Here is a 25463-nt window from a genome sequence, read left to right as displayed (position 1 = left end):
TTGTTTCTATATTTTGTTTTAGTAAAATTCTACAAATCATTTATCACTTTGTTTATTTATCAGAAATACATAAAAACAAAAACAAAAATTATTTTTAGGAAAAAATTAAAAAATATATATTTTTAAATATATTTCTGGTCAACGCCGGACAATGCCGGTCAGCAGTGGTCAACGCCGGATTCTGACCAACAAAACACTAGAGTTAAATGTTTATGGGGTTGTACACATAATCTATGTTTGTGTATGCATGTCCTTATGTGATGTCAATAGTTCACGTAGTTAACAAGATATTTATATTGTTTGCATGTGTGGCCATGTGTTGGCGTATATTTCATGTAGGTGACAATCATTTTTCCTATATTTTTTTGGTATTTTCAAATATTTTTAGATTTTTCAATACTCTGTTTTGTATATTTCTGGGTATTTCTAATATTTTGTTTATTCGAATCTAAAAATAACAAATATTTCCATGTGTATAATTGTATTTCGGGAAATATTTTAGAAAAGAATACCAACACGATATATTCCACTAATTATTTTGATTTTGTCACTTTTTTCGAAATAATTTCAAAGATATTTAGCTATTTTTTGAAAAAAATATTATTATACAACTGTTGTGTTGTAACATTTACATATACATATTGGAAAATATCAATTATATTTTAATACATTTATTTGTAGTTAATATGTTTCTTAGTGTACTAATATTTCTTTATCATATAATTCATATTACATAGTTCCTAAGTAATCCATTTTTGGACTATATATATTATGATATTAAGAAAACATAGTAAAAATTGATTAGAAATGCCTTGTTTTTTTTATAATTTACAATTGTATATAACTATAGATCAATAATATTCAATTGTTGTTCCTGAATTCTACAATGTATCCCTAATAACTAATAAATATACTTAAAATTATAATGTATATTTTCAAAACAAAGTATATTTTAGAAATTGGATAAACGAGGAACAAAGTGAGTATATTTTAGTTTGTTATAAAAACGGTTATGGTTTAATTATAATATTAACTAATTAACAATTTTCATATGGTTACGGTAAATATAATTTTAACCATCGAAATACGGGTTTTAACCATTTTATATGGTTAGAGTCTAGTTATGATTTAATATAGTCAGGTTATGGTTGGAAATATGGTTATGTTTTAATTTTTGGTCATGTTAGAGTAGGACGCTCAGAAAGAACAAATCAAGTATTTTTCTTGTGCTAAATTGTAAATGAAAATGGTTTAGGTCATATCCAAAGAATTGTAACCTATACAAATGGTTCCATAACAAATATAAAGAAAAACATGAAGCTGTGGGCACAAGATGAAGTGATGGTGTTTATGTTGTTGTCCTTCTCACATCAAGTCTTTACCAAGAGCTTCCAACGAACACCTTTTTAGCCTGACACCTTTTTCGCCCATGCTCAACATCTCCACACTCGATGCATTGCACTGTCTTCAAGGTGTTGTGCTAGCGGATCAACTTGACACTTCCCGCTTCGTCTGAAGTCCTTCAGGTACATTTCGTGACAATGTGTAACTCCTACAGATGCTTTGTTTCTTCAATCTCCCCCCTTTTTATCTGAGTGTGTGCCTCAAGCTTCCTGTAACAAGTTAGTGATGCAAACCGAACAGCAAAACGAAAACTGAACCACATAGCATTAAGATAACTGAAATACTTCAGAGCAACAAAAGGTTCAAAGGTTCAATACATAGCCGAGTAGAACTAAAAGGAGATGAGTTCTGCAATCGTAGATGCAATACATAACCGTTAGAGAGTTTCAGACTAAAGACAACCACTAAGTCAAACTCCTACTTATATTACTCCCCCTACATACGAGCATGCACAAATTTTTTCAGCCACTCTCGGTTTCATCACCGTCTTCCTCATCTTCTGGATCACCCTCACCCTTAGAGTAAATGAAATAAAGGTAATCTCCCCCTGCTTGAGTGCACAGACTCATATAAAAACTAATGGTAAATGATCAGAGAGAGTTAATGAGGAGAGAGACTCACCGCAAGACGTTCCATCATGAGTTTGGTGAATTCATGCAAGTGGTGAATGTCCGACAGAAGCGTGCAAGGAGTCTGAGAAGACAAAAGCTACTTCGGTTCAATCTTGAACTTAGCAGGTGCAGCAGAGGTAACATCACCGGAGAGAGCAGTAACAATGCGTTGGAAGCACAGGAGCTGATTGATGAGATTGGGAAGGATGAGACGAACATTGGAAGAGGCATTCGCAACGACAGAGCTGCAGGCACAGATCTCATCAAAGATAAACTTCCCAAAGTTAAACTGATGACCTTTGAGAATCATGAACAGAAGTGTAGACCGTTCAGCGGACATAGAGTTTGGGTTCATTGTTGGCATCCATTTCTGGCAGCAAATCTTCTGAAGCATGGCCACTGTATCTCCCATCTCCTTTTTGCTGCGAAGATCCCAAGCACGAATCCGACCATCAGTCAGGAGAGTGACAATGTCATCGAGGCTGTCAGGAACTTGGATCTGAGTCGCATTCAGAGGGTAGGGCTCATTGGGAAGCTAATACATGGTATTGATGATAGACGGAGAGAATTCATACATGGATCCACGAACAAAGACCTTGAGGGTGTCAAGCCCTTTTGTGTCACCTTCAGCAAGATTCGCATAGAACTCCTTCACAATATTACCAACAAACAAGTCAACTTCAGTGACCCTGGGCAAGAGACCAAAATCAGACAAGATTTTGTAAGCGTCACCAACGTGAGGAACATCCGGAGCAAGAAATCCCATCTGATTGAATGAGCGATCCGAGATTGTCTGAAATAGACGCATGGAGAATTCAGAGATGAACTGAGATGAGTAGGGGTCGAAGAATGGGAGCTTCAGTTCAGGGTAGTTGCGATCCCGAGTGGCAGTGAGGCGACGGTTGGCAACATAGCGAGAGAGAAACGTCGGTGGGGGAACCTCAGCAACATCCTCTTTAGGGTGAGTCGAAACTTTAGTGACATCCTCAAGATCATCACGAGGAGAGGAGCGAGTGGAACCACGCCGAGGCATAGGACGAATGGGAGTTGACAGAGTTTTAGTCTTCCCCTTAGAGCCGGAGGCGCGAGAGCACGAGCGTTTGGATGGAGGAAGAGCAGGACTGGTTCTACTGTGAATCTTTCAAACCAAGAGTTGGGAAAACTTGAGCGTGAGAACAGAAAAGCAGCCAAATCCTTGAAGATGGTTAACACAATAATTTTGGTTCGTGATGAGGATGGTGCTTTGAGGGATCAAGAGGGCCACTTGCGCAATGAGCATGGCCAAAAGCTTGATGCAGAGGGCAATGTGATTGCTACGCCAGTTGTCAACCCACAAGCTATTGTCAACCAGCAAGCTGTTGCCGATGAGGAGGTTAACATTGGTGTCGATCGACGCCAACAAGAGGGCATCGACCGACACCCACCTCCAGCAGACGTACGTGGAGCTGCCAACCACGTCCACAACCCGGTTTGAAGACAAGAACAAAACCGGGATCTGATCAGGACTATTTCAGACTTCAACAGAGCTGATTTGATGTATGAAAACCGCTCTCCAATTGTTCCACCTCCATTCCCAAGGAATGACTTTGAGCTGAAGCCTGCATACTTCAAACTTGTTGGGCAAAGACCCTTCTCTAATCTGCTAAATGAGAAAGCTTTGGACCATATTGAGCACTTTGAAGACTTGGTGATTAGTATCAAGGCCAATGGAGTAAATGAAGACTACATCTACTGCAAGCTCTTCCCATATACACTTGTAGGAGAAGCATCCCAATGGTTGAAACAGTTGCCAGCCCGTTCTTTGACCTCTTGGCAACAAGTGAAGGTGGCTTTTTTCAACTACTTTTATGATGATGCTATGTCAGATGAGCTAAGAGTCAGGTTGTCCTCCTTCAAGCAAAGACCAAATGAAGCTTTCAAGGCAGCTTGGGTAAGATTCAAGGCATATCGAAGGGATTGTCCACACCATGGTTTTTCAAGAGTGCAACTGTTGAGTATCTTTTTCAGAGGAATTGACTGGGAATATCAGCTGGCTTTGGATGCTGCAAATCATGGAAACTTCAAGACAAGATACCCAGATGAAGCTGAGAATTTGATTGAGAACCTAGCATCCAGTAACAGTACTAAGAGAGCTCATGCTGAAAGAAAGAGAATATATGGAGGATTTGATGCCAATCAACTTGCTTTAGTAAGTGCAAAGCTGGATTCAGTTAATAACCTTTTAGTTGGCAAGAAATCAGTTCACTTCGCTGATGAAGTTGAAACTTTTGCACCAGAACCTGAACAAGGGAATGAAGAAGATGATGTAAACTATGTCTATGGAACTCAAGGTCAGCGGTTTGGTGATCAGCAAGGTAGCAGGCCTTATAGTGGAAACAGCCATCATAGTAATTTTCAAGGCAATTCTTTTGGTTTCACACCCAAACCTTACTTTCAGAAGCAGCAAGGATACACAAGGACTTTTGGCAACAAGTCATATCAGTCTCCTCCTCCAAAAACAGCTAAGAGTAGTAGGATGGAAGTTATGCTAGAGCAACTCTTGCAGGGTCAATCGAGCAAACGTTCGTGTACTCACTCGATTAACTGATTGTGCATGCAAAAACGATCCAAGGGTAGCCAACACTTGATTCCTTTCATCGACAACATCGATAGACCAAGGTTACTCCGTCAAAAACAAGTACCACAACCGCAACCAACAACAATTGAGGAGGTCATGAATAATCAGAATGGTATTCCCACAAGTCCAGCAAGAGGAGGTTGTTGATATTCCCAACTCCAATCACTTCTAAACATGACACACTAGTCTAGCAAGAGGAGGTTGTTGCTTGGATATTACACACCAAGTAACAAGGAAGTGTTCTAGACAAAGAACAAAGAGATAAACTCATAAAGTGAAAAAGAAATTGATTGATGATTCTCAAATGAGATTACTTGAGTTTATATAGGGATAAGAGACTTGGTAACAAAACCAAGCATTGATTATTCTTGAAACTAAAAGACAATGAATATAGATAGTTGAATGGAGACCCAACTGTTGAAGTTTTCTTTCCCAAGGTGAGTTGAACTCCATTTTCATCATCCCTCTTTGACCACAAAATAAAGTGATTACTTTGGGCTTGTATTATGCTCAAAGTGGACCTCCAAACAAAAGAGTAGATCATTACTGAAGTGTGGGTCTATTGTCTCATTAAAAACTTTTCTGGAAAACCCATTGGGACAAAACCAAGGATAAGGAAAAAGAGTACAATGTCCACACGCCCTTCGGTCCACTTAGCTCTTTATTTTGTTCGGATCAAGCTTAAGGTATTATGTTGTACTTGGTTTTCCTCTTTGTTCCAAATATCTTCAAACATCAATTGGACAGCTCCAGCAAGCTGTTTGCTCCTCACCCTCGTAATTGGTCCAACAGGCAAGCAGAGCAACTTTCGGAACAAGCTCAGCTTCCACTTAATAATTCTCAGTATTCCTATTATCCTATCATGCCCCTCCTCTTCAAAAGGATTTGTCCTCAAATCCTGATCATCTGCAACAAATGGAGCCAAAACAGCAACATTAAAAATCGGACTCACTTTGTACCTACCTTGCAAGTCGAGTTTGTATGCATTGTCACTGATCTTTCTTTAGATCTAAAAGTGCCCATCAATTCTGGGCATGAGTTTTGACTTCCTTTTATCTGGAAACCGTTCTTTCCTCAAGTGAACCCACACTTGTTCTTTGGGTTTAATTACCATCTTGCGCCTTCCTTTGTTAGCTTGTTTTGCATACTGCTTTGTCTTTGCTTCAATATTGAGTCGTACTTTCTCATGAATCTGCTTAACAAGTTTAGATTTCTTTTTACCATCTATACTAACTCTTTCACTCAAAGGCAAAGGGATTAGATCCAAAGGTGTTAGAGGATTGAAACCATAGACAATTTGGAAAGAAGAATACTTAGTAGCAGAATGAACTAAATAATTATATGCATACATAACATGAGGCAAACATTCTTCCCAAGATTTGATGTTCTTTTTAATGATATCACGCAAAAGAGTATGCAAAGTTCTATTCACTACCTCGGTTTGTCCGTCATTTTGAGGATGACGGACAAACAGCTTAAGAACTTAGTATCTCTATCAGAAACAATAGTTCTAGGCATGATATGCAATCGCACAACTTCTCTAAAGAACAAATCAACAACGTTTGTAGCATCATCAGTTTTGTTACATGGAATGAAGTGTGTCATCTTAGAAACTATATCAACAACCACAAAGACAAAATCTTTACCAGTACCAGTTATAGGCAAACCAAGCACAAAATCGATAGAAAATATCATTCCAAGGCTGAGTAGGAATAGGATGTCGATACTTTACCGTGATGTTGTTAATGGCACGACAGTCTACACACATGCGCCAAGAGCCATCCTTCTTAGGCACAAGGAGAACATGTACAACACATGGGCTTAGGCTCTCCCTGATGTAACATTTTTCGAGAAGCTCTCCAATCTGCTTTTAAAGTTCCTTTGTTTCCAACGAATTGGTTCGATAAGTCGGCCGGTTTGGAAGTGACGCACCTGGGAAGAAATCAATTTGGTGTTCTATACCTCTTATTGGCGGCAAACCGTTAGGATTCTCTTCTGGAAAGATATCTGAGAATTCCAGCAAAATATCTATCAAATCACTCGGAAGCTTCGGTGCAAGGTCAGAAAATGCTATTAGTGTTTCTTTATACGTAAGCAAAAGCAATGGCTGTTGAGAGTACAAAGACTTCCTTACTTGACTCTCTTTGACAAAGAAGTTGGAGTTCTTAGGAGATACCTCTGGTTTTTCTGGTTTAATTTATTTTTCTTGGCATTTCTTCAACTGGACTTGGTCTTGAAGGACCTCGAACAGAGTTAAAGGAACCAGAGTGATCTTCTTTCCTTGGCTGAGTTTTGGTATAACACAACATTTCACTCTGCTACTCAGTTTACTCTTTTTGAAGTGGTTTACGGACAACCACCTCCCATCCATCTTCCATATCTACCAGGTGAAACTAAAGTGGTTGCAGTGGTTCAGAGTTTGCAGGACCGGGAAAATATGATCATGTTGTTGAAGTTCCATTTGATGCGAGCTCGGAATCGAATGCAGGAGTATGCTAATAGACACCGTTCTGAGAGAAATTTTGAGGATTGTGATTTTGTGTTTTCTTAAGATGCAGCCATATAGGCAACAGTCGGTGGTAATACGGGGGAATGACAAGTTGGCTCCCAAGTATTATGGACCTTACAAGGTGGTTGATCGCTGTGGAAAGGTGGCGTACCGGTTACAATTGCCTCAAGGATCTCAGGTGCACCCAGTCTTTCATGTCTCGCAACTTAAGGTGCTCGTGGGAAACTTCAACACTTCCACTAAATTACATGTAGATGTGAGTGACGTTTTTGTCAGGGAACATGAGAAGATTTTGGAACGACAGATGGTTAAACACCGATTCAGAGCTAAGACTAAGGTATTGATTAAATGGGTCAATGATGGGGACAAGGAAGCAACTTGGCAGTATATGTTTCAGGAATTCCTCAGGTGTTGCAAATAAAGGAAGTTGGAGGTCAGGAAGTTAATTATGGAAGTTTTGTGGGGTATTGGAATAAAGGAGTTAGTGAATAAGGTTGAGACGCATCACATCAGTAGTAGAGTGACACGTAATGTCGGTGGTTTTGGAGTGGAGTGAAGCACGTGCTTAGGAAGGCGGTCAAGAGCGCGTGAGAGGAATCAGATTGAACTTAAAAGGAATGGACGAGTCATCGTTTAGCTCATTACGAAATTTATCAGACCTTTTGATTTTGTAATCATCTCTCTTATCTCCTCTGTAATTGGTGTGTTGCTCTTGCTTATTGTAGTGGTTTCTTGTTTATCAAACTCTTGTAAGCTTGAGATCTGAATCTTATATTTCACAAACATTTGTTCATTTTGGTTGAATAATTTTTTGAATAAACTCGTTTATCATTATCAATATGCATACTAGGAAGATATAGCACGGCAGAGACAGGGCCATAATTATAATGGGGACCATGTATACAACGACCTTCATATGAAAATCAGCGGCTACTATAAGAGAATGATTCTCATCTGGATTATGAGGCTGATGCGACTAGTATAAGCGCCACTTATCGAAAGAATCTACTCGAGGACCTAGTAGTCAAGAACAACTCTCTGAAATCTGGACGGCTAAGTATTGACGCACATAACTTGGAAGCGAGACCAAACTTAGTGAATGATGTCAATCGGGATCAGATCGGAGTTGCCTTCTCTATCTATCGAGTTTCAAAGATATAGAAATAGAAGTAATATGGATATATATAAAAAAAAAAAGAAATATGCGGTTTAAGATGTTAGAAGATTTACTTTTTTTTTTTTTTGAAAAAACATTAGTAGGTCATTTTATTGAGTATTTTAGGCCCAAACTAATTAAAAAGGCTGGCCAAAAGTTGAGGAGAACAAACAACTTATATTGTAATCAAACAATTTAAAGGTAATCAAAACCATTAATTCATATAAAAAATCCCATTTAAAGGTAATCAAACAATTATTTTCTTTTTATAGTGTATATTGTAAATTAGGATTTGTCATATTGCATACTTACGAACTGATAATTTTAGGTTTTGCATATAATTTCAAAAATCCAATATATTAAGTATTATTTCCTTATATCATTAAATTCATTACATCAAATATAAAAGACAATATGGCTTTAAGACAAAGATTTTACCAACTATACATAAACTTTTCATGATAATAATCATTTGAAAGATAGAGTCCATCTTCTCTAGCATCCCAAAACGTTACTTCACCAAATTTAAAGAAAATATGAGAATCTTCATCGTAAGCAGTAAAAGTAACAGAAGATTTAAAACCCACTCCATGCGATAGTTTGCAGTCAAACTTAGTCCCACCAAAAAATTTATCCCCAAACTTAAAGGAATAAAAGTATGAACGACCTACTGAGTGAATACCAAGATCGTCTTGATCAGATGTACAATGAATCGTGAGAATATCATCACTCCTGTTGAGAGAATTATAGATAATTACTTTGTTTTTTGGAAGATTTTTGCTAGCATTGTTCGATCCAAAACTTAAAGCAATTACAATGATTAAAACAAAAAAATGATTCATGATTTAGAGCTATATTTATATATATATATATATATATATATATATTGTATAAGTTGGTAAAACCAAGTCACCCAAGTAGTATATATATATATATCCATTAGATTTTAAAATTAATATCTTTGCATAACTTAAAGGGAATCTTTGACTCTTTTATTTTGGTAACAACTTAATTAAGTATCTAAGTTTAAATCTATACATCCAATGCACATTATAAAGAGTACATGATAGGAACAAATATTGTTAACTTAATTAAGTACCTAAGTATAAATCTATACATCCAATGCACATTAAAAAGAGTAAATGATAGGAACAAATATTGTTAACTTAATTAAGTACCTAAGTTTAAATCTATACATCCAATGCACATTAAAAAGAGTAAATAATAGGAACAAATATTGTTAACTTAATTAGGTACCTAAGTTTCAATCTATACATCCAATGCACATTAAAAAGAGTAAATTATAGGAACAAATATTGTTTTTGTAGTTTTGAATATATATCTTTCTCTCGCTAAACTCTCCTCCTTATCTCTAGTTTATCTTATGAGTTTAATGGTTGATATTGTTGATTACACTATAAAAAGAATTTAATGGCTTGTTGTTGTTGCGCTCTGTCTCTTTCCGAAGACGTAAATTAATTTTGGTTCATGTAATCTCAAGCTCACAAATCATTCTACTCTATTTTTTCTTAGATATCAAGTAAAAATATCAATAAGGGTAAATTAATTATCGTCGATGCTATTATAAACAGCGACTTGACAAATACACAAACCAACAATATCAACCAACCAAATTTCTGAGGGGAAGAGCCAATGTTGTCATGTTTGTGCACATTCAATTGCATCGGCCTCATGTTTAGATAGTTATAGGAAATGTATACTATAAATAAAGATGTGAGATTCCTATAAGGAACCTTATAACATATTACTTAGAAATTAAACATGTTTAATCAGTTGGTGCACACAAAAAAAATAGTTTTAATCAGTTTCTGAAATTTAATAAATGTTTAAAACCTTTTTTTTTTTTGAACAAAGGTTTGTTTTCATTAATCAACCGAATATGAGTTCATACAAACCATAGAAACAAAGAGAATGCAGTTTAAGACAAAGTAAAAGAAACAATAAGGGGAAAGCAAATACTACACGAAGGTAGCTAAGGTAGCTAAACAAGGATCTTGGGAACCAAAGCTAGATAACAAGATGGAGCAAAAGACAACACGGTTTGTTGAGAATTCATCCACGGTTTATAAACCTTTTTTTTCTTTGGGAAAAAACCTATTACATGCATCTATAACCTATATACGCTTTAAACATCTTAGGAGCAACCAATTGAACATCCAAATTGAAAAAATAATAATAATAATAATAATAATAATACAAAAGGGAACAACTGAACCTAAGTAGAATCTAGATTGGATTAGCGTGATGAGACAACATCCAAACCTAATATAATGGTTTTAAAATCTAATACACAAGAAAATCCAAAACAAGAAAGAAAATAAATCAAACCGGAGAACCAGGTTTTTAAGTATTGAGTACTCTGTTGAAGTAAAATACAAAATAAACAGATCGCAATACGTTCCACGAATGTTACGTACTCGAGTTTTAATTAAGATTGAAGTCTTAAACTTGCAAAACAAAACCATATAGCCTCAAACTTGGCCTGATGGTTCAATCCAAAAAATGCCATTGGAAAGGTCCCTACCTACTCCATGTCTGATTCAACGACACTTTCGGTAATCACTGCGTCAGTGTCCAACTTAATCCGTTTCTTTGGCTGCTCATTCTTTTCTGACACAAACACATCAGTTTCTTCCTCAGAACTGGTACCAGAGCATTCACCTTCATCACCTTCAGGCTCTGCGCTCTCCTCTTCCTCATTCTTCAGCCTCTCTATCAAATCCATTACATCTCTGTTGACCTGTTTACACACATTTCCCAAAATTACTCCTCAATTTGTGTGATCGTAACAAAATTGTAAAATATCATATGATTTGCTACAGTTTCAATTTTAAGGACTGGAAGCTTCAAATAAAAAAATGACATAATTAAAATCCTCACAAATTCATTGGTTATATACCTTTCCCTACACATTACTATTGACCAACTTCATCTATCTAGAAGTCATATGATATTATGCTAAAGAAGTGTGTGCTATGTTCACTGTATGAAATCAAAGCAAGAAGAAGATATGATGATGTTTTTACCTGAAGGTTCGGGAGAAAATCAGAAAGGTCAGTGGGACAACAAGGGCAGTTCATGACATTCTTCTTTGCGCGTAGTGTACGTCCACCTCTGCTTCTCTCTCTCATTAGAGTTGTCCCAGCAAATTTATCTTCCAAACATGGCTTGCAGAAGTTATGAGCACAAGGTGTTGTCACAGGAAGAGTCATCACTTGTCGACAGATCAGGCAACTAAACTCTGCATCAAAGAAAAACCCAACAGTTTACATATTCCAGGTTTGGAGAAAAGCTATATAAAGAAAGAGCTGAATATTTTTGTTAATCATAAATAAACATTTTAGGAATCTTTAGCCTGATCACTTTCTAGAAAAGGTAACTTCAAAATTGTTTAGAATGGCACACAGACCTTTCAGAAGTTTTCCCCTCACGGTGTTTGATTTTGCTGTCCTCAAACTTTTCCTCTCCTTATTCACCCGCAATTTACTAGCAGGTGGAGGCTTCATCCATCTCCAACGACCTTCACCTTCCTGATCAAGTAAGCTTATTATCAGTAAAGTATAAGGGGATAGATAACAAATAACGAACTAACAAAGGAAAATTTGATATAACTCGCCAACTATTAAAAATCAGATTTTTTGAAACTTACATCAAAATCCCACGATGGACTTTCCTTTCTCTCAAACAGGTCCATGGCCATATTAAGTTCAGGAACATTAGGTATAGGTCTTGGACGATCTCCTTGCTCATCACTACAATAAATCACACCATTAAACTCTAATGGAATATATATATATATACACATATATATTAAGTGCACGCTTTCAAGACATAGATCAAACCTGGTCCATGGAGCTGGCTCATTGTCACATCTAACAAATAGGTAACGACAGACATGAAAAGAACCCTATGGACCACAGAAGAATAGGTCAATGCATGAAAAAGAACAGGGAAAATTTGCAGTTGTTAGCTATGCGTGTATGTGTACCTGTTTTCCAACTTTCCGCCAGCACTTCTCAATCCTGTAAACCCCATCATACCTCACTCCTTCCATAGGGGCATATGCAGAATGACACATCACCTTGTGAGACCTGATCATATATGGCAAAAGGTTATTGAAGAGATAAAGATCATTGAAGTAAGCTTCAAGTTGAAAAGTGAGAAAGATGTTACATGCAATGGAGTTGTTCTCAAATAACAGTTAACCTGATAACTCGAACAGGATACCCCATCTTGCAACTAAGTCTTAAAGCTGCATTTTTATTTTTGAATACTTGATCATGAGACTGAATCTTGGCAGTCCTTTTGTTGCGACTGAGATCTCTTCCTCCGCTGCGTGACACATCCACACATTAAAACAAACAGACACAGAACATATTAGTAAACTAAAGAATATATAGCTACATGATTATTAGAATAAATAAAATGCATACCTTCCGGTATATATGAACCACTCCCCATGGTCCTCATCATCGACGTAACCACCAGAAAGCACCACGGACTGAGCTCCGTGTTTGGCTTGTCCGGCAATGCCGGGGACAAGTGGGAAGTGCACCCCCCACTGTCGACACTCCTGTCGGTCCGCCCAGGACTCCCCGACCAAGACACCGAGGTTCCTACGAGGATCATTTTCCGCTGGTATGGGACCAAAATGATCGTTTGGTATGGTGACAAATATCCTTCCACCTGAAGCATTTGCGTTCCCTGTTTTCTTTGCACGCTCAGTTGTAAATGCTTTTTCTGGTCGGTCTTGGTTGCTAACAAAATGACGGTCCTTTGAAGTACCCGCATCATCAGCACGTTTAGGGTGTTTTGCTAACCGAATAGCAGCGACGATGGACAAGTTGATACGGGGATCTCTTGCAATTTTTAGAGGAACAACGGTGCGGCACTTTCCACATGTAGGTTTTTTATTAGCGCTCATCCACTTCTTGAAACATTTCAAGCAAACGTTGTGCCCACATGGTGTCTGAAAAACAAACATACAAGATATCCATCAGCCCCTATACTTCAAATTTGTCACACACACACAAAAGATTCATTTTGAAAAGAAGAAGTTAACACTTATTTAAGTCTTTCCACTCTTTCCATGTCGACTACTCATCAATAGCAAAAGTTAATGAAACCCCAACTTGTCGAAAATGAATATAGAAAACATCCCATAAACGGCACTAAACAACAATATAGACAAGAACAACCTTCAACAAACGTGTACACATACCACTTCCTTTCCTAACACTATTATCAACAAGTATATCAAGACCATGATACAACTCTCCAGTCTCAACTAAACAATATCCAACCCAACAAGTGTACACATGGTGTTGTCACATATGGTAAGCACAATTAAGTCTATGTTTTTGTTTAAACCCATCAAAAGTAACAATTAAACCTGTCAATAAAACCCTAAGTTTTGTAACTGTGGTATGACACAAACTTGAATTAGTAAATTAAGTGTACACATAAACGATCATGCATAGTATCTTGGTATCGGACAATGAATTAATAAGCATGAAGCATAAGAGAGAAGAGAAAGAGAATGTACCGTCACAGGTAGGTCAAGTAACGACATACAGTAAAAACATATGAAGTTTTCATCAAGAGTAGATAACACATCACTTTTTCCTTTACCCTTCTTCATCTTCTTCTTCTCTTCTTCTTCGTCATCCTCAGCGACGGCTTTACCACTCATTACCTGTTGCCTCTTCCTTGCCTTCTCCTCAGCACTCAAAGACGAATCCGCCTCGATGGCGTGGATGGCCGCTACAAGATCTGAACCAACAGATCCGTACCCGGCCGCAACGCCTGAAACAGGAAGAGGATCGATATCGCCGGAGCAATCAGGACAAAGCCAATCGAAAGTGAACGCTAGGGTTTCAGGAGGAGACGAGAGACAGGACACGTGCCAAGGCGTAACGCATGTGCCGCAAGTGAGAGTTACTTCAGGCAGAGGCTTGGATTTGCATCGCATGCATACACCGTTGCCGTTGCAGGGGAGTTGGATGACACGAGAAGCCATATCCGATGATGATGAGAATAGCCAAAAGATGAGGTGGAGAGCGAGAGAGGAGAAAACGATGAAGATGAAAAATGAAAAGTGAGGAGAGCGGGGTTTTAAAAAGCACTTAGGGAAATCAAATTAGGAAGGAGATTTCGTAGAGTCAAAAATAAATAAAAAATTGTCCTACTATGAAATATCTACCATTGAATATGGACTAATTAATTATCATGTTTATTTATATTGACCAATTTTGGGTAGTGAAATTAATTAGTACCTTTTAATAGATTAAGAAAGAAATATCTATGTGAAAATTATGTGGATATTATATCATTTTACAAGGTCTTGTTTATTAGTTAACCTTTTTTTATAATTGATTTCTAATACAAACAAAAAAGATAATAGCAAGGCCTATTAGTTGAAACGCATGGGTATTAAAAAGTTTGCTCTGCTGACTAATGTGGTGGTGTGGTGATGTAAAGAATTAATACCAGAAAATGGAAGGTCGTCTACATTGATTCACATACTTGAACGATGTCTATGCGAGATTCTCCATTTTATCATGTCACAACTCACAAGCATAAGTTACGAGCTATTTCATTTCATTGATGTCTTTTCTCAACAACTCCATCCATTTAATTTGGAAAAAATAGAGAGATCGACCATGTTTTATTATTTATATGGTTTTGACGAAGCCACTTACATATGAAATATATATATGACTTTATGGAGGTTTATGTAACTTGATGTATCATACCATTAGAAACATATAGGTCGATGCTTCTAATCATTTTGGAAGTACAAAATGAAGTTGACCCTAAATAAGTGCTCGTTTCAAGTATTTTGGGGGAATTCTCTCTTGGTTACAACATAGTTCACGTATGCAAACAAGTGAATGCAAGCTAAATCATTGTCATTCAAAACTTATCGTCACATTAGAATGTAATAGAAGTATAAAGACTCACAAAAAGATAGTAACCCTAAGTTGTTTTTTCTCCAAAGTCGCCGACAAAAACCATTTTTTTTCTAAATGACTTAAAGAGGTCGACACACACACACTTTTATTAGTTCAGAGAAACCTCGATGCAAATATATTAATACTTAACTAATCATCCCTTTTAGGCCAAAGCCCATGCAAAATGACAACTTCGATATGTCCGATAGTCTCACCCAAAGTTGTGAGTTTGTTGCTAGAGGAGATAAAAGAAACCGATCACCCAACTAGAAACTAAATAACAGTGGATCTTATTAAAATATATATGTATTTGAAATTTGTTTGGCTTATACATATTTTACAACGTTTTCTCTTACCATTTTTTTCAACTAAGTAGAAGTCCAAAATGAAATTGAACCCAACCAAGTGCTCGTTTCTAGAAAATATGTACCATTAAATATGGACTAGAAATTTCATATTTGAACATCTAAGATAGTAGAATAATTAGTATTTTAATAAATTAAGAAATAAATATGTATTTGAAAATTATATATGGCTACTACGTCATTTTGCAAGGTGTTTGTTTTCACTAAGAAATCTTTTATTCTGTTTAAATACAAAGAAATGATAACAATGGATGTAAAATTTAAGGCATGGTGAGGGTATAAAAAAATACAAGGATATGAAAGGTCTACAATGATTTTATATATTTGAACAATGCCTAAGAAATAGCCCCGCTTTCATTATATCACATGTGGCCATGTGGGTTACGAGTTATTTCGTTTAATTGATGTCTTCTCAAGATACAACCGTATCCATTTGATTTGAAGAAAAAAGGCAATTGTTTACCATTCATGTGGGATCTACTGCTACTAGATGTTCGCGTTCCTATGTAATTAAAGAATGACGAAACCACTTAACAAAGATGCATAAACAACATGTTGTAAAATGAAATAGATGACATTATGGAGGTTTAATACACTAGATACTCGTCAAATAACTTTGTGCAACATACCATGTAAAATATGTAGGTTAGTGCTTAATCCAATCTGAAAGTACAAAGTGAAATTTATTCCAACAAATTGCCCGTTTCTAGTATTTTTGGGGAGATTTTTACACGGTTATAACATTCTCCAACAATGCATAACAGTAGATGCATACTAAATTAATGACATCCATAACAAAGAAGTCTTAATTAAGACTCACAAGAAGGATAGTCACCCTAAGTTGATTTTTCTCCAAGCCTTACTGACAAAGCTCATCTCATCTCTAAATGACTTAAATGGACACAAGTCTTTGTATAGATTTGTCAAGCTACGATCGTCAGTGGAATAAAAACCTTTGATGACAACATAGTACTGGTAAGCCTATTACGGTTGTCTCTAGAAAAGTTGTAAGATTAGAATAGACAAACCCAATATATTAACTAAATATATAACCTAATAAAAAACCAGAAAAACCAAAATAAGCAAAAATCAAATAAAATCAAAGTTTACCCTCGATTTAGAACTCAGTTGTAGTAAAGTCCAAAATAACAGAACGCAAAACAAAGAAAAATAGCGTACGACATCAGGTACTAGGGTGATTTTTTTTCTACTTCAGTCTTCGGTACCAAATCAAAACCATATAAGTCTTCATAACTTTACCGAATGGTTTGATCCAAAAAAGCCATTGGAAAGGCCCCCCTACCTACTTCCTGCATGCAAGATTACACAACAGTTGCAGAAACTGCTACGTCTGTGTCCAGCTTAATCCGTTTCTTTGGTTGCTCAGCTTCTTCAGACACGACCTGAGTGTCTTCTTCAGGGTCCGTACCTGAGCTTTCACCTTCATCTACAGGCTCTGCATCGTCCTCTTCCTGGTTCTTCAGCCTCTCTATCACCTCCATCACTTCTCTGTTAACCTGTTTACACAATTGCGATTAGGAAGCGAAGAATAATTTCACGAGAGATTATTCCTTAATTTGCATGATCATAATAATGGTAAGTAGCGAAATACCAGACTTGGTACAATGTCACTTTTCAAGAATGGAAAGCATCCGTGAATGACATACTTAAATCCAATCACATTTATCATTTATATAGGCTTCTGAATAAACTTTTTCCTACACAATCACATTACAAAATCAATAGGTATTCTATGATACGATAACATTACAAAATCCGTTGACCAGCTACATCTAGTTCTAGCAGAGCCAAAATCAATGCTAATGCAATTTGCACTTGAAAATATAAAATTATACGAAAGGAGTGTGCTATGTTTACTGCAGAAACAATGCGAGAAGAGAGATGATAATGATGATTCACCTGAGGGTTCTGGAGAAAGTCAGAAATGTCAGTGGGGCAACAAGGGCAGTTCATGACATTCTTCTGTGCGCGTAGTGTGCGTCCACCTCTGCTTCTCTCTCTCACTAGAGTTTTCCCAGCAAATTTAGCTTCCAAACACGCCTTGCAGAAGTTATGAGCACAAGGAGTTGTCACAGGAAGAGTCATCACTTGGTGACAGATCTGGCACTTGAACTCTGCATCAACAAAAAACCCCAAAGACAGTTTAAGAAAGAAAGAGCTGAACATATCTGCGTCATATTACTGTTAACTTTATCAGTTAGGTTAACCCATTTCGGAAACATTGACTTCCTGATACTAAAGTTTCCAGGGAACCATAGCTTGAGCCTCCAAGTACAAAACATATTTTATTTTCTAGAAAAGATAACTTCGAACTGTTTAGGAAGGCCCAATCTAGAAATACAAACATAATGCACTAGTACTTATTTGGCAACAAGGGAATAGTCTATAAACATAATAACAGCAGAAGTAGAGAATTTGGACACACACAGACCTTTCAGAAGTCTTGCCCTCACTGTATTCGAGTGTGCCGCCTTTATAGCTTTCTTCAAACTTTTCCTCTCCTCAGGATCCAAAACATTCACTGACTTTTTACTGGCAGGTGGAGGCTTTATCCATTTCCAACAACCCTCACCTTCCTGATCCAGTAAATTTATTATCAGAAAATACCACTTGTATAGTTTATATAACAGATAATGAACCGACCTAAACAAAAAAAATCAATATCTGCTCACACGCCAACTTGTATAGTTGAGATGTCTTGGAACTTACATCAAAATCCCATGATGGACTTTCTTTTCTCTCAAACAGGTCTGTGGCCATGTTAAGCTCAGGAATATTTGGTAAAGGTCTTGGATGATCTCCATGCTCATCACTGCAATATATCTCAGCATTGAACTCAAATGGAATATATATAGAAAAGTGGCACACTTTCAAGCAGTAGATCAAACCTGGTCCATGGAGCTGGTTCATTGTCACATCTAACAAACAGATAACGACAGACCTTAAAAGAACCCTATGGACCACAGAAAAATAGGTCAATGCATAAAAAAGAGAACAGGAAAAGTTTACCGTTCTTAGCTATATACGTATGTATTGTATACCTGAATTCCAACTTTTCGCCAGCACTTTTCGATCCTGTAAACTCCATCATATCTCACTCCTTCCTCAGGGGCATATGCAGAACGCTTTTCCTTGTGAGACCTGATCATATATCGAAATAGGTGAAAAAGTCAAGATCACTGCATGTTGAAGAGTGAGAAAAACGTTGCATTAACGCAGCTGTGCTCGAATAAGAGGTAACCTGACAACTCGAACAGGATACCCCAATTTGCAACTGAGTCTTAAAGCTTCATTAGACTTCTCGAACTTTTGGTCAAAAGACTGATCCTTGTTAGTCCTTTTGTTGCCACTGAGATCTCTACCCCCACTGCATGATACATCCACACATAATCAAGACAAAAAGAGAGAATCTATCAGTAAATTGGAGAATTGATACTTCTATACACATGAGAGAAGTAAATTGTACAAGATTAATTAATAAATCAAATGGACCAAAAGCTACAAGAGATTAAAGGCACACCTTCCTGTGTATAGAAACCATTCTCCATGATCTTCATCATCCTCATAACCTCCAGAGAGTGCTACAGATTGAGCTCCATAACTTGCTTGTCCAGCAATGCCAGCAACATGTGGGAAGTGAGCCCCCCACTGCCTACACTCCAGTCGGTCCTCCCATGATTCTCCAACTAAAAGACCTTGACTCCTCACAGGATCATTCTCAGCCGGAATGGGACCAAAGTGGTCAGGTGGTATTGTAACATAAATCCTACCACTGGCAGCATTCGCCTTCCCTGTTTTCTTTGCCCGCTCAGTTGTAAATGCTTTATCTGGTCGGTCTTGGTTGCTCACGAAATGATAGACCTTTGAAGTACCCGCAGCAGCACTTCTGGAGACTCTTGCAAACCGGATAGCAGAAACAAGGGAAGAATTGATACGAGGGTTCCTTGCCATTTTCTCAGGAACTATGCTGCGGCATTTTCCACAAGTACGTTTTCCCTGACCCATCCACTTCTCGAAACATTTCAAGCAAGCGTTATGCCCACATGGTTTCTGAAATGGAAACATACAAAATATCCATCAGCCCTACTTAATATAGCCTTCATCTTTGTCAAAAAAAAAAAAAAAAAAACTTCTATTGAGAAAAACTTAACACTTCTAAAATGAGTTAAGAAAAAAATCATATAAACGGCAACTAAACAACAAAAAGTGTACATATACCAATCCCTAACCTTTGTTGCATGGAAACTCTTTTCGAGGTCCGTTTCCCGTTTCCGAAACGTTTCGGAAACTGAAACTCGTGGAAACTCAAAAACAAGGCACATAAACAAGATTCCTAGAAATTTCTGTTTGGAAACACGATGGAAACACGACGGAAACTTCTTTTTTAATTTGAAACTTAATAAATAAATATTTTAAAAATATAAAACTTCATTATAGATATAAATATATAATATTATTAGTGTTTTAATTCAACTATTTAATATTTATATTTGAAGTTTTATTGTTTGAAGCTTTTTGATATGGTTTTTATGTTTGGTGTTTTATAATATATATATAGATATAGATATAAATATATAATCTATATATATATGTATATGTACATACGTTTCCAAAACATTTCCATTTCCTAATTTTTGAAAAAAACCGTTTCTTGTTTCCGAAACGTTTCGTTTCCGCGTATCCGTTTCCGTTTCCATGCAATCTAGTCCCTAACAATTATCAACAACTATATTGACACAATGATACACCTCTCAACTATATAATCCAAACCCAAAAGGGTAAAAAAAAAAAGGACAACTTAAATAGTCTGTTAGCAATCATGAACTATAAATGTAGCTAAACATTGACACAATTTGTCACAAATGGTAAGCAAAATCAAAGTCTCTGTCTTTGTAAATCAGCAAAAGGAACGATTTAATTGTGTCAATAAAGTCTAAGCCGTTGTATCAGAAGCTCTCGAGTTAGTAAATCAAACTATACACATTAAACAATCACAATCAATACTAAAACAGATTCAAGAAAATAACACTACATTAACAAGTATAAGAGCCAGGACAGAGAGAACGAACCGTCACAGGTCGCTCAGGCAACTGCATACAAAAAGAACACATCAAGTTATCTCCAAGAGCAGATAACACATCGAGATTCGCATTTTTCCCTTTACCCTTCTTCTTCTTCTCTTCTTCGTCAATTTCATCGACGGCTTTACCACTCAGTAACTGTTGCCTCTTCTTAGCCTTCTCCGCAGTACTCAAACTCTCATCAGCCTCGATCGCGCGGGTCGCCGTTACAAGATCTGAGCCAACAGCTCCGTACCCCGCCGCGACGCCGGAAACAGGAAGAGGGTCGATTTCGCCGGAGCAATCGGGACAATGCCACTGTAAAGTCGAAGCTAGGGTTTCGGGAGGAGATGAGAGACAGGACACATGCCAAGGCGTAACGCACGTGCCGCAAGTGAGAGATTCTTCAGGCGGAGGTGTTGATTTGCATCGCATGCATACTCCGTCGCCGTCGCACGGGAATTGGATGTCACGCGCCATTTCAGAGATATCGAGGGATTTGGGGGAATGGAAGGTTCTAGTGAGAATTGGGAATTTAAGAGGAGGGAGAACGAAAAAACAAAATAGTGAAGAGGCGGGTTTTTAAAAAATTTTGGGACTATGAATGCGTCTTTACACCAAAAGGAAAGGAAAAAAAAACATTGAATTTGTTTTGTCTTTTTAACTAGCATTTTTGAAATTTTTAAGAAAAATTTCGAAAAGGAAAAAAATTGAATACTTTATTTAATAAGGAGAAAACCTCCTATTTTTTTTTCAGCAAAATAAATTTTATTTAGAATAAAATCTGTCAATATACTGTACAAAGGTTCCATCAATGTAGAAATCTGTATCAATGCAACCTAGTTGTGCTAACAAATGTGCTACTTCGTTAGTTTGAACGATGTAAATGTTCAAAGCGAACCATTTGGAAGTGCGTTGAACAGAGTTGAATATCTTGTAGCAAGCTATAAACGGAGAACCATTGACAGTGTCTATCAACGTTTTACAATCGCCTTCAAAATATACATTGGCAAAGCCCTGGTTCGAAGTTTGTTGCATAACAAACAATAAAGCTTCTGCTTCAGCTTCTAAAGGAGATAGTACGGCTTCAACAAACTACTGTTGAGATATTTCAGGAAAAGTACAATAGTATCAAAAACAAAAATTTGACAGTTTATCTAAGTAATTAATTTATATACACTACAAAAATTCATATTTAATGTATGTTTGGTTCGGTACAATATATGTTTCCAATATTTGGTTTTTAGAATGAAAGAAAAAAAATGTTTTTAGTATCTTAGCCTCCCTCAACCTCCTATTGAAGTCAGTTAGTAATTTGGACCTTGAATGGTAAGATAACTGCTTTTTTCTAAGTGTGTTTATCAATAAACTGCTTTGTACACAAATCACAAAAAGATAGTGTAATTTGCAGTTTTTAAAAAGAGGAAAAATTTACGTGTTTGTGTTTTTCAAGGAAGAATATTATTCATTTTGTTCCTTAATAGATTGATGTTTTGACAATTTCACATATATTACGAAAAAGTTAAAGATTTATTTATAAATTAATTTATAATTATTTTTTGGTTGAAAAAAATAGAAATCTTAAATAACGTGACATGTGGAGAAAAACATAAAGTAAAAAAAAAATATTTTAGTTTTTTAATTGTACAACATCAATCTTTTAGGAACAAGAAAAAAAATTCTAACATCAATCTATCATAGATGGAGTAATCAGTAGACAAAAAATTCAGCAGTTTATGACCACCAATAATTCAGCAGTTTTGTTTCCAATTGCATATTGGATAAAACCAAATTTTAATTTATTCTTTCCAGTCTAATTTATAAATTATAACACTATTTTTTGAATTGTTAATAATTCTCATGGATAATTTACTTTTTAAATGTGTCATTTTAAAGATAAGTTATAAAATAATGAGATTTTTTGATAAAACATACTTAAATAGAAGAAAAAATCACTCAAATTGCAATTTTTATTTTGATTTTGATTTTTTTATTGACGAATATTGCTATTTGTTTGCTAAGATTCATATAGATCTTCAGCCCATCTTGACTCTTTAGGCGAGGCCGGTGAGAATTCTCGAGAGGCAGATCAAGGAACTTTAATGAAAGAAGATTCTTTTGATGAGAGTCCAGTGGGACTGTGATGGTGTGTTGGAGGAGACTTGGGATCTAGAGGGCAGGATGAGGATAATGTTCAAGAAGTGGTTTGATAAGAAGGTCGAGACTTGAACTTGACTATCCTTGGTTTCCAGTTTTCTTTTTGTTCGCTTGGTGTCGATGTATCTTATTTTTTATTATGTATTTTCGTTGAAATTGTAACGATTATGACATTTTTAGTGATTAATCTATACTATTTAAGCAAGACTACTCACTAGACTCAAATTGGAACATGATGACATTTTTAGAGAATCGTTTAATTTAATTAAATTACTCTATAGTTTCGATTTAACTAAATGATGTTTATACCCTCTCGGCGAAAACATATTTACAACTGGGTTAACACAATAATCCCGTTTGACCCGACTATAGTAGAATTCAAAACACGCGGATCTGTTTGTAACCCGGTTTGACACTATTCGGATCTTTTATTTGGTTTGATTCAAGAATACTTATTCTCATCACCAAACAAATGTATAATCCCTATAAATAAGAAAACTGGTATCCGAGTAACTGGTATCTGAGTATTTAATGGCTTCAGTAATATCAGATATTAACTATTACCATACTTAATCCCTATAATTATTACGAATAATAATAATAATGAGAAATATTTAATACGTATCAATTGTGACTTTGTTGCTTCCAAAATAATCAATAGATTAAATACGAAACTATATATATATGTAAACTTATTTGATTTGTTTTTATATTGTGAGATATTTACGGAAACAACAAATCAACTTAATACAATTAAATAAAAACAAATCATCATTTAGTTTAGATTTTTCAATATTTCCTTAAAAAAATTATAGTAATTAATTATGAGTAGTATAGATGGAAAGAATAAAAAACTCAGAAATTATATATATGTAAAGTTGTAAACTAATTTACAGAAAGGTGTAATGTATATCTCACATCGACTAAATATTTTGGAATATGGTTCATAATCACTATACATATATGACTAATATTTTTTGAGTAGTCATATATTTTGAGTACAAATGAGCAGGAAGCTTGATTTATCAAGTATCTAAATTTAACAGTTTAATTTGGTTCTATATTTGAGCATATTTAAACTTTTCAAAAATAAATATTTTGTAATATATTTACGTTTTTAAAAAGTTTAAGATATTATAAATATATATATTTTTATAGAATGTTTAAATTATTATAAATATTTGAACTCCGTCGAAAGTTTAAAATATTATAATATATTTAAAGTCTATAAAATATTTAAGTAATATTTTTACTCTTAAAAAATTTAAAATATAAAAAAAAATTAGTTAAACCCGTTAAAACATGTATTTTTATCAAACTATAAATTAAATTGTTTTTTTACAATTTTTTTCACTTCATAATCGTCCCGAAACGCAAATGTGTGTAATTGCGAGATGTTTTTGTAAGTTGTTTAAAGTTGCTTCCTTAATAATCATTTAAAAATTTGAAATTATCTATACTATTAAATCAGAAGTATTCATGGACCAACTTTTGTACCATGACTTTGTTTTGGTAGTTTTAAAATAAAATGGTTAGTAATCAATAATTATTGATACATTAGTATATTATGGCATTAAAATTCTCTAACCATTCAAATTAAGTTGGATCTCGCACGGGTCATTTAGATAAACTCATCCTCTTACAAAACTACTATCTGATAGTGTGGTGTGTCTATCCTCTTACAAAATTACTATACGGTATTGTGGAGTGTCTATCCTCTTATAAAACTACTATCCAATATTGTGGTGTGTCTGTTTCCGTGAAAAGTTACATTATGTAAACTAATTACTCTATTAGGATTTCTAATTTACCATCTAACCCCAAATATACAAATAAACACTATATAAAGAAATAAATTAAGTCAAAACAAAAAACTACATTACAAAAATACAAATTACCAAAAAAAAAATAACTAACAAAATATATAATCCCATGTTGTAGCATGGGGCTCCCCTAGTAAGATGATTATTTCTTGAGTTGACTTGTGTTATCATGGAAAATGAAAGAGCTTGGGTTTCTATAAATGGAAATTTTCTATAATTTGAAAGTGCCAAAAATAGAAAGTTTTAAAGGAGTTAGAACTTTGCTAATTTTGTAAAGTGTTGTGATCTTTTTTTCTGGTAGACTGTAGGAGACAAGCGTCCCTTACTATTTATTAAAGAGTGAAAATAAAAGATTACAACCGAACATTACGAGGGAACATAGTCCTATTAACATCCTCTAACATGAACGTCCTAATAACATACGGACAAACATTCAAATAATGAAAACCAAGCGGTAAAGAAAACACATAGTTCGCAATCCATCTGCAAGATGATTAGCTTTCCTATACATGTGAGAAATCCGGACTATCCAGTCCCTTGAAAGAAAGCCATAGGAAAAACGTACTAGGAACGACAAAGGAGGAGACTCATTTATCCCTATCGTGAAAAAACCAACAACTATCTCTGAGTCCACTTCCAGCTCCACACAAGTCACCCTACTCTCCGAAGCGTTACAAAGCCCATAATACACCCCTATAGCTCCGCCAATAGTGCCGAACAAATACCAATGTTTAAAGCAAAACCTTAACACCATTCCACATCTTTA

General features: G+C 35.7%; 4 protein-coding genes and 1 pseudogene across 6 annotated transcripts; 1 reads left to right on the top strand and 4 right to left on the bottom strand.

The window, feature by feature from the left end:
• Nucleotides 1-5641: 5641 nt before the first annotated feature.
• On the bottom strand, nucleotides 5642-6941 carry LOC147925320 (uncharacterized). The gene is made up of 4 exons (XM_087492577.1): nucleotides 6875-6941; nucleotides 6565-6639; nucleotides 6105-6245; nucleotides 5642-5961 (listed from the first exon to the last, which is right to left on the bottom strand). The coding sequence occupies exons 1-4, from the start codon at nucleotides 6939-6941 to the stop codon at nucleotides 5642-5644; spliced, it is 603 nt and encodes a 200-aa protein (XP_087348703.1).
• A 243-nt stretch (nucleotides 6942-7184) lies between these two features.
• LOC147925319 (uncharacterized) lies at nucleotides 7185-7562 on the top strand. Its single transcript, XM_087492576.1, has one exon. It carries the CDS (start codon nucleotides 7185-7187, stop codon nucleotides 7560-7562), a length of 378 nt encoding a protein of 125 aa, XP_087348702.1.
• A 1076-nt stretch (nucleotides 7563-8638) lies between these two features.
• Nucleotides 8639-9159, bottom strand: LOC147925318 (S-protein homolog 7 pseudogene; annotated as a pseudogene).
• A 1477-nt stretch (nucleotides 9160-10636) lies between these two features.
• LOC104750242 (E3 ubiquitin-protein ligase ORTHRUS 2-like) lies at nucleotides 10637-14437 on the bottom strand. 2 transcript variants are annotated; one of them, XM_010472012.3, is made up of 9 exons: nucleotides 13864-14436; nucleotides 12752-13287; nucleotides 12525-12650; nucleotides 12307-12409; nucleotides 12161-12225; nucleotides 11968-12070; nucleotides 11728-11848; nucleotides 11345-11559; nucleotides 10637-11058 (listed from the first exon to the last, which is right to left on the bottom strand). In XM_010472012.3, exons 1-9 carry the CDS (start codon nucleotides 14335-14337, stop codon nucleotides 10843-10845), a joined length of 1959 nt encoding a protein of 652 aa, XP_010470314.2. In that variant the 5' UTR covers nucleotides 14338-14436; the 3' UTR covers nucleotides 10637-10842. The 2 variants fall into 2 exon arrangements, 1 of the variants encoding a protein (XP_010470314.2); XR_015583693.1 differs by lacking the exons at nucleotides 10637-11058; nucleotides 11345-11559; nucleotides 11728-11848; nucleotides 11968-12070 and having other exon boundaries at nucleotides 12207-12225; nucleotides 12492-12650; nucleotides 13864-14437.
• Nucleotides 14438-16730: 2293 nt separating this feature from the next.
• Nucleotides 16731-21356, bottom strand: LOC104750241 (E3 ubiquitin-protein ligase ORTHRUS 2). Of its 2 annotated transcripts, XR_015585435.1 has the most exons (10): nucleotides 20727-21356; nucleotides 19178-19707; nucleotides 18899-19024; nucleotides 18699-18798; nucleotides 18546-18610; nucleotides 18367-18469; nucleotides 18089-18233; nucleotides 17557-17771; nucleotides 17249-17354; nucleotides 16731-17153 (listed from the first exon to the last, which is right to left on the bottom strand). XR_015585435.1 is itself a non-coding variant. In XM_010472011.3 (9 exons), exons 1-9 carry the CDS (start codon nucleotides 21195-21197, stop codon nucleotides 16959-16961), a joined length of 1950 nt encoding a protein of 649 aa, XP_010470313.1. In that variant the 5' UTR covers nucleotides 21198-21356; the 3' UTR covers nucleotides 16731-16958. The 2 variants fall into 2 exon arrangements, 1 of the variants encoding a protein (XP_010470313.1); XM_010472011.3 differs by lacking the exon at nucleotides 17249-17354.
• Nucleotides 21357-25463: the final 4107 nt, after the last annotated feature.

This window comes from Camelina sativa, chromosome 16 (genome assembly GCF_030686135.1).
Source record: "Camelina sativa cultivar CO46 ecotype springtype chromosome 16, ASM3068613v1".
Taxonomy (NCBI): Eukaryota; Viridiplantae; Streptophyta; class Magnoliopsida; order Brassicales; family Brassicaceae; genus Camelina; species Camelina sativa.
This window is presented reverse-complemented; position numbering and strand designations above follow the sequence as displayed.

Excerpts from the sequence above, each read along its gene's own strand:
- LOC147925320 (XM_087492577.1), bottom strand. The coding sequence starts at position 6,941 with ATGTTGTGTTATACCAAAACTCAGCCAAGGAAAGAAGATCACTCTGGT. Across the intron at positions 6,640-6,874 it reads TTCCTTTAACTCTGTTCGAG|ATATCTTTCCAGAAGAGAAT; the intron begins GTCCTTCAAGAC and ends TGGAATTCTCAG. Across the intron at positions 5,962-6,104 it reads AGATACTAAGTTCTTAAGCT|TTCATTCTGCTACTAAGTAT; the intron begins GTTTGTCCGTCA and ends ATAATTATTTAG.
- LOC147925319 (XM_087492576.1), top strand. The coding sequence starts at position 7,185 with ATGCAGCCATATAGGCAACAGTCGGTGGTAATACGGGGGAATGACAAG.
- LOC104750242 (XM_010472012.3), bottom strand. The coding sequence starts at position 14,337 with ATGGCTTCTCGTGTCATCCAACTCCCCTGCAACGGCAACGGTGTATGC. Across the intron at positions 13,288-13,863 it reads TACTTGACCTACCTGTGACG|ACACCATGTGGGCACAACGT; the intron begins GTACATTCTCTT and ends TTTGTTTTTCAG. Across the intron at positions 12,226-12,306 it reads GGCGGAAAGTTGGAAAACAG|GGTTCTTTTCATGTCTGTCG; the intron begins GTACACATACAC and ends TGTGGTCCATAG.
- LOC104750241 (XM_010472011.3), bottom strand. The coding sequence starts at position 21,197 with ATGGCGCGTGACATCCAATTCCCGTGCGACGGCGACGGAGTATGCATG. Across the intron at positions 19,025-19,177 it reads TGGTTTCTATACACAGGAAG|TGGGGGTAGAGATCTCAGTG; the intron begins GTGTGCCTTTAA and ends TGTATCATGCAG. Across the intron at positions 17,154-17,556 it reads ACTTTCTCCAGAACCCTCAG|GTTAACAGAGAAGTGATGGA; the intron begins GTGAATCATCAT and ends TTGTGTAAACAG.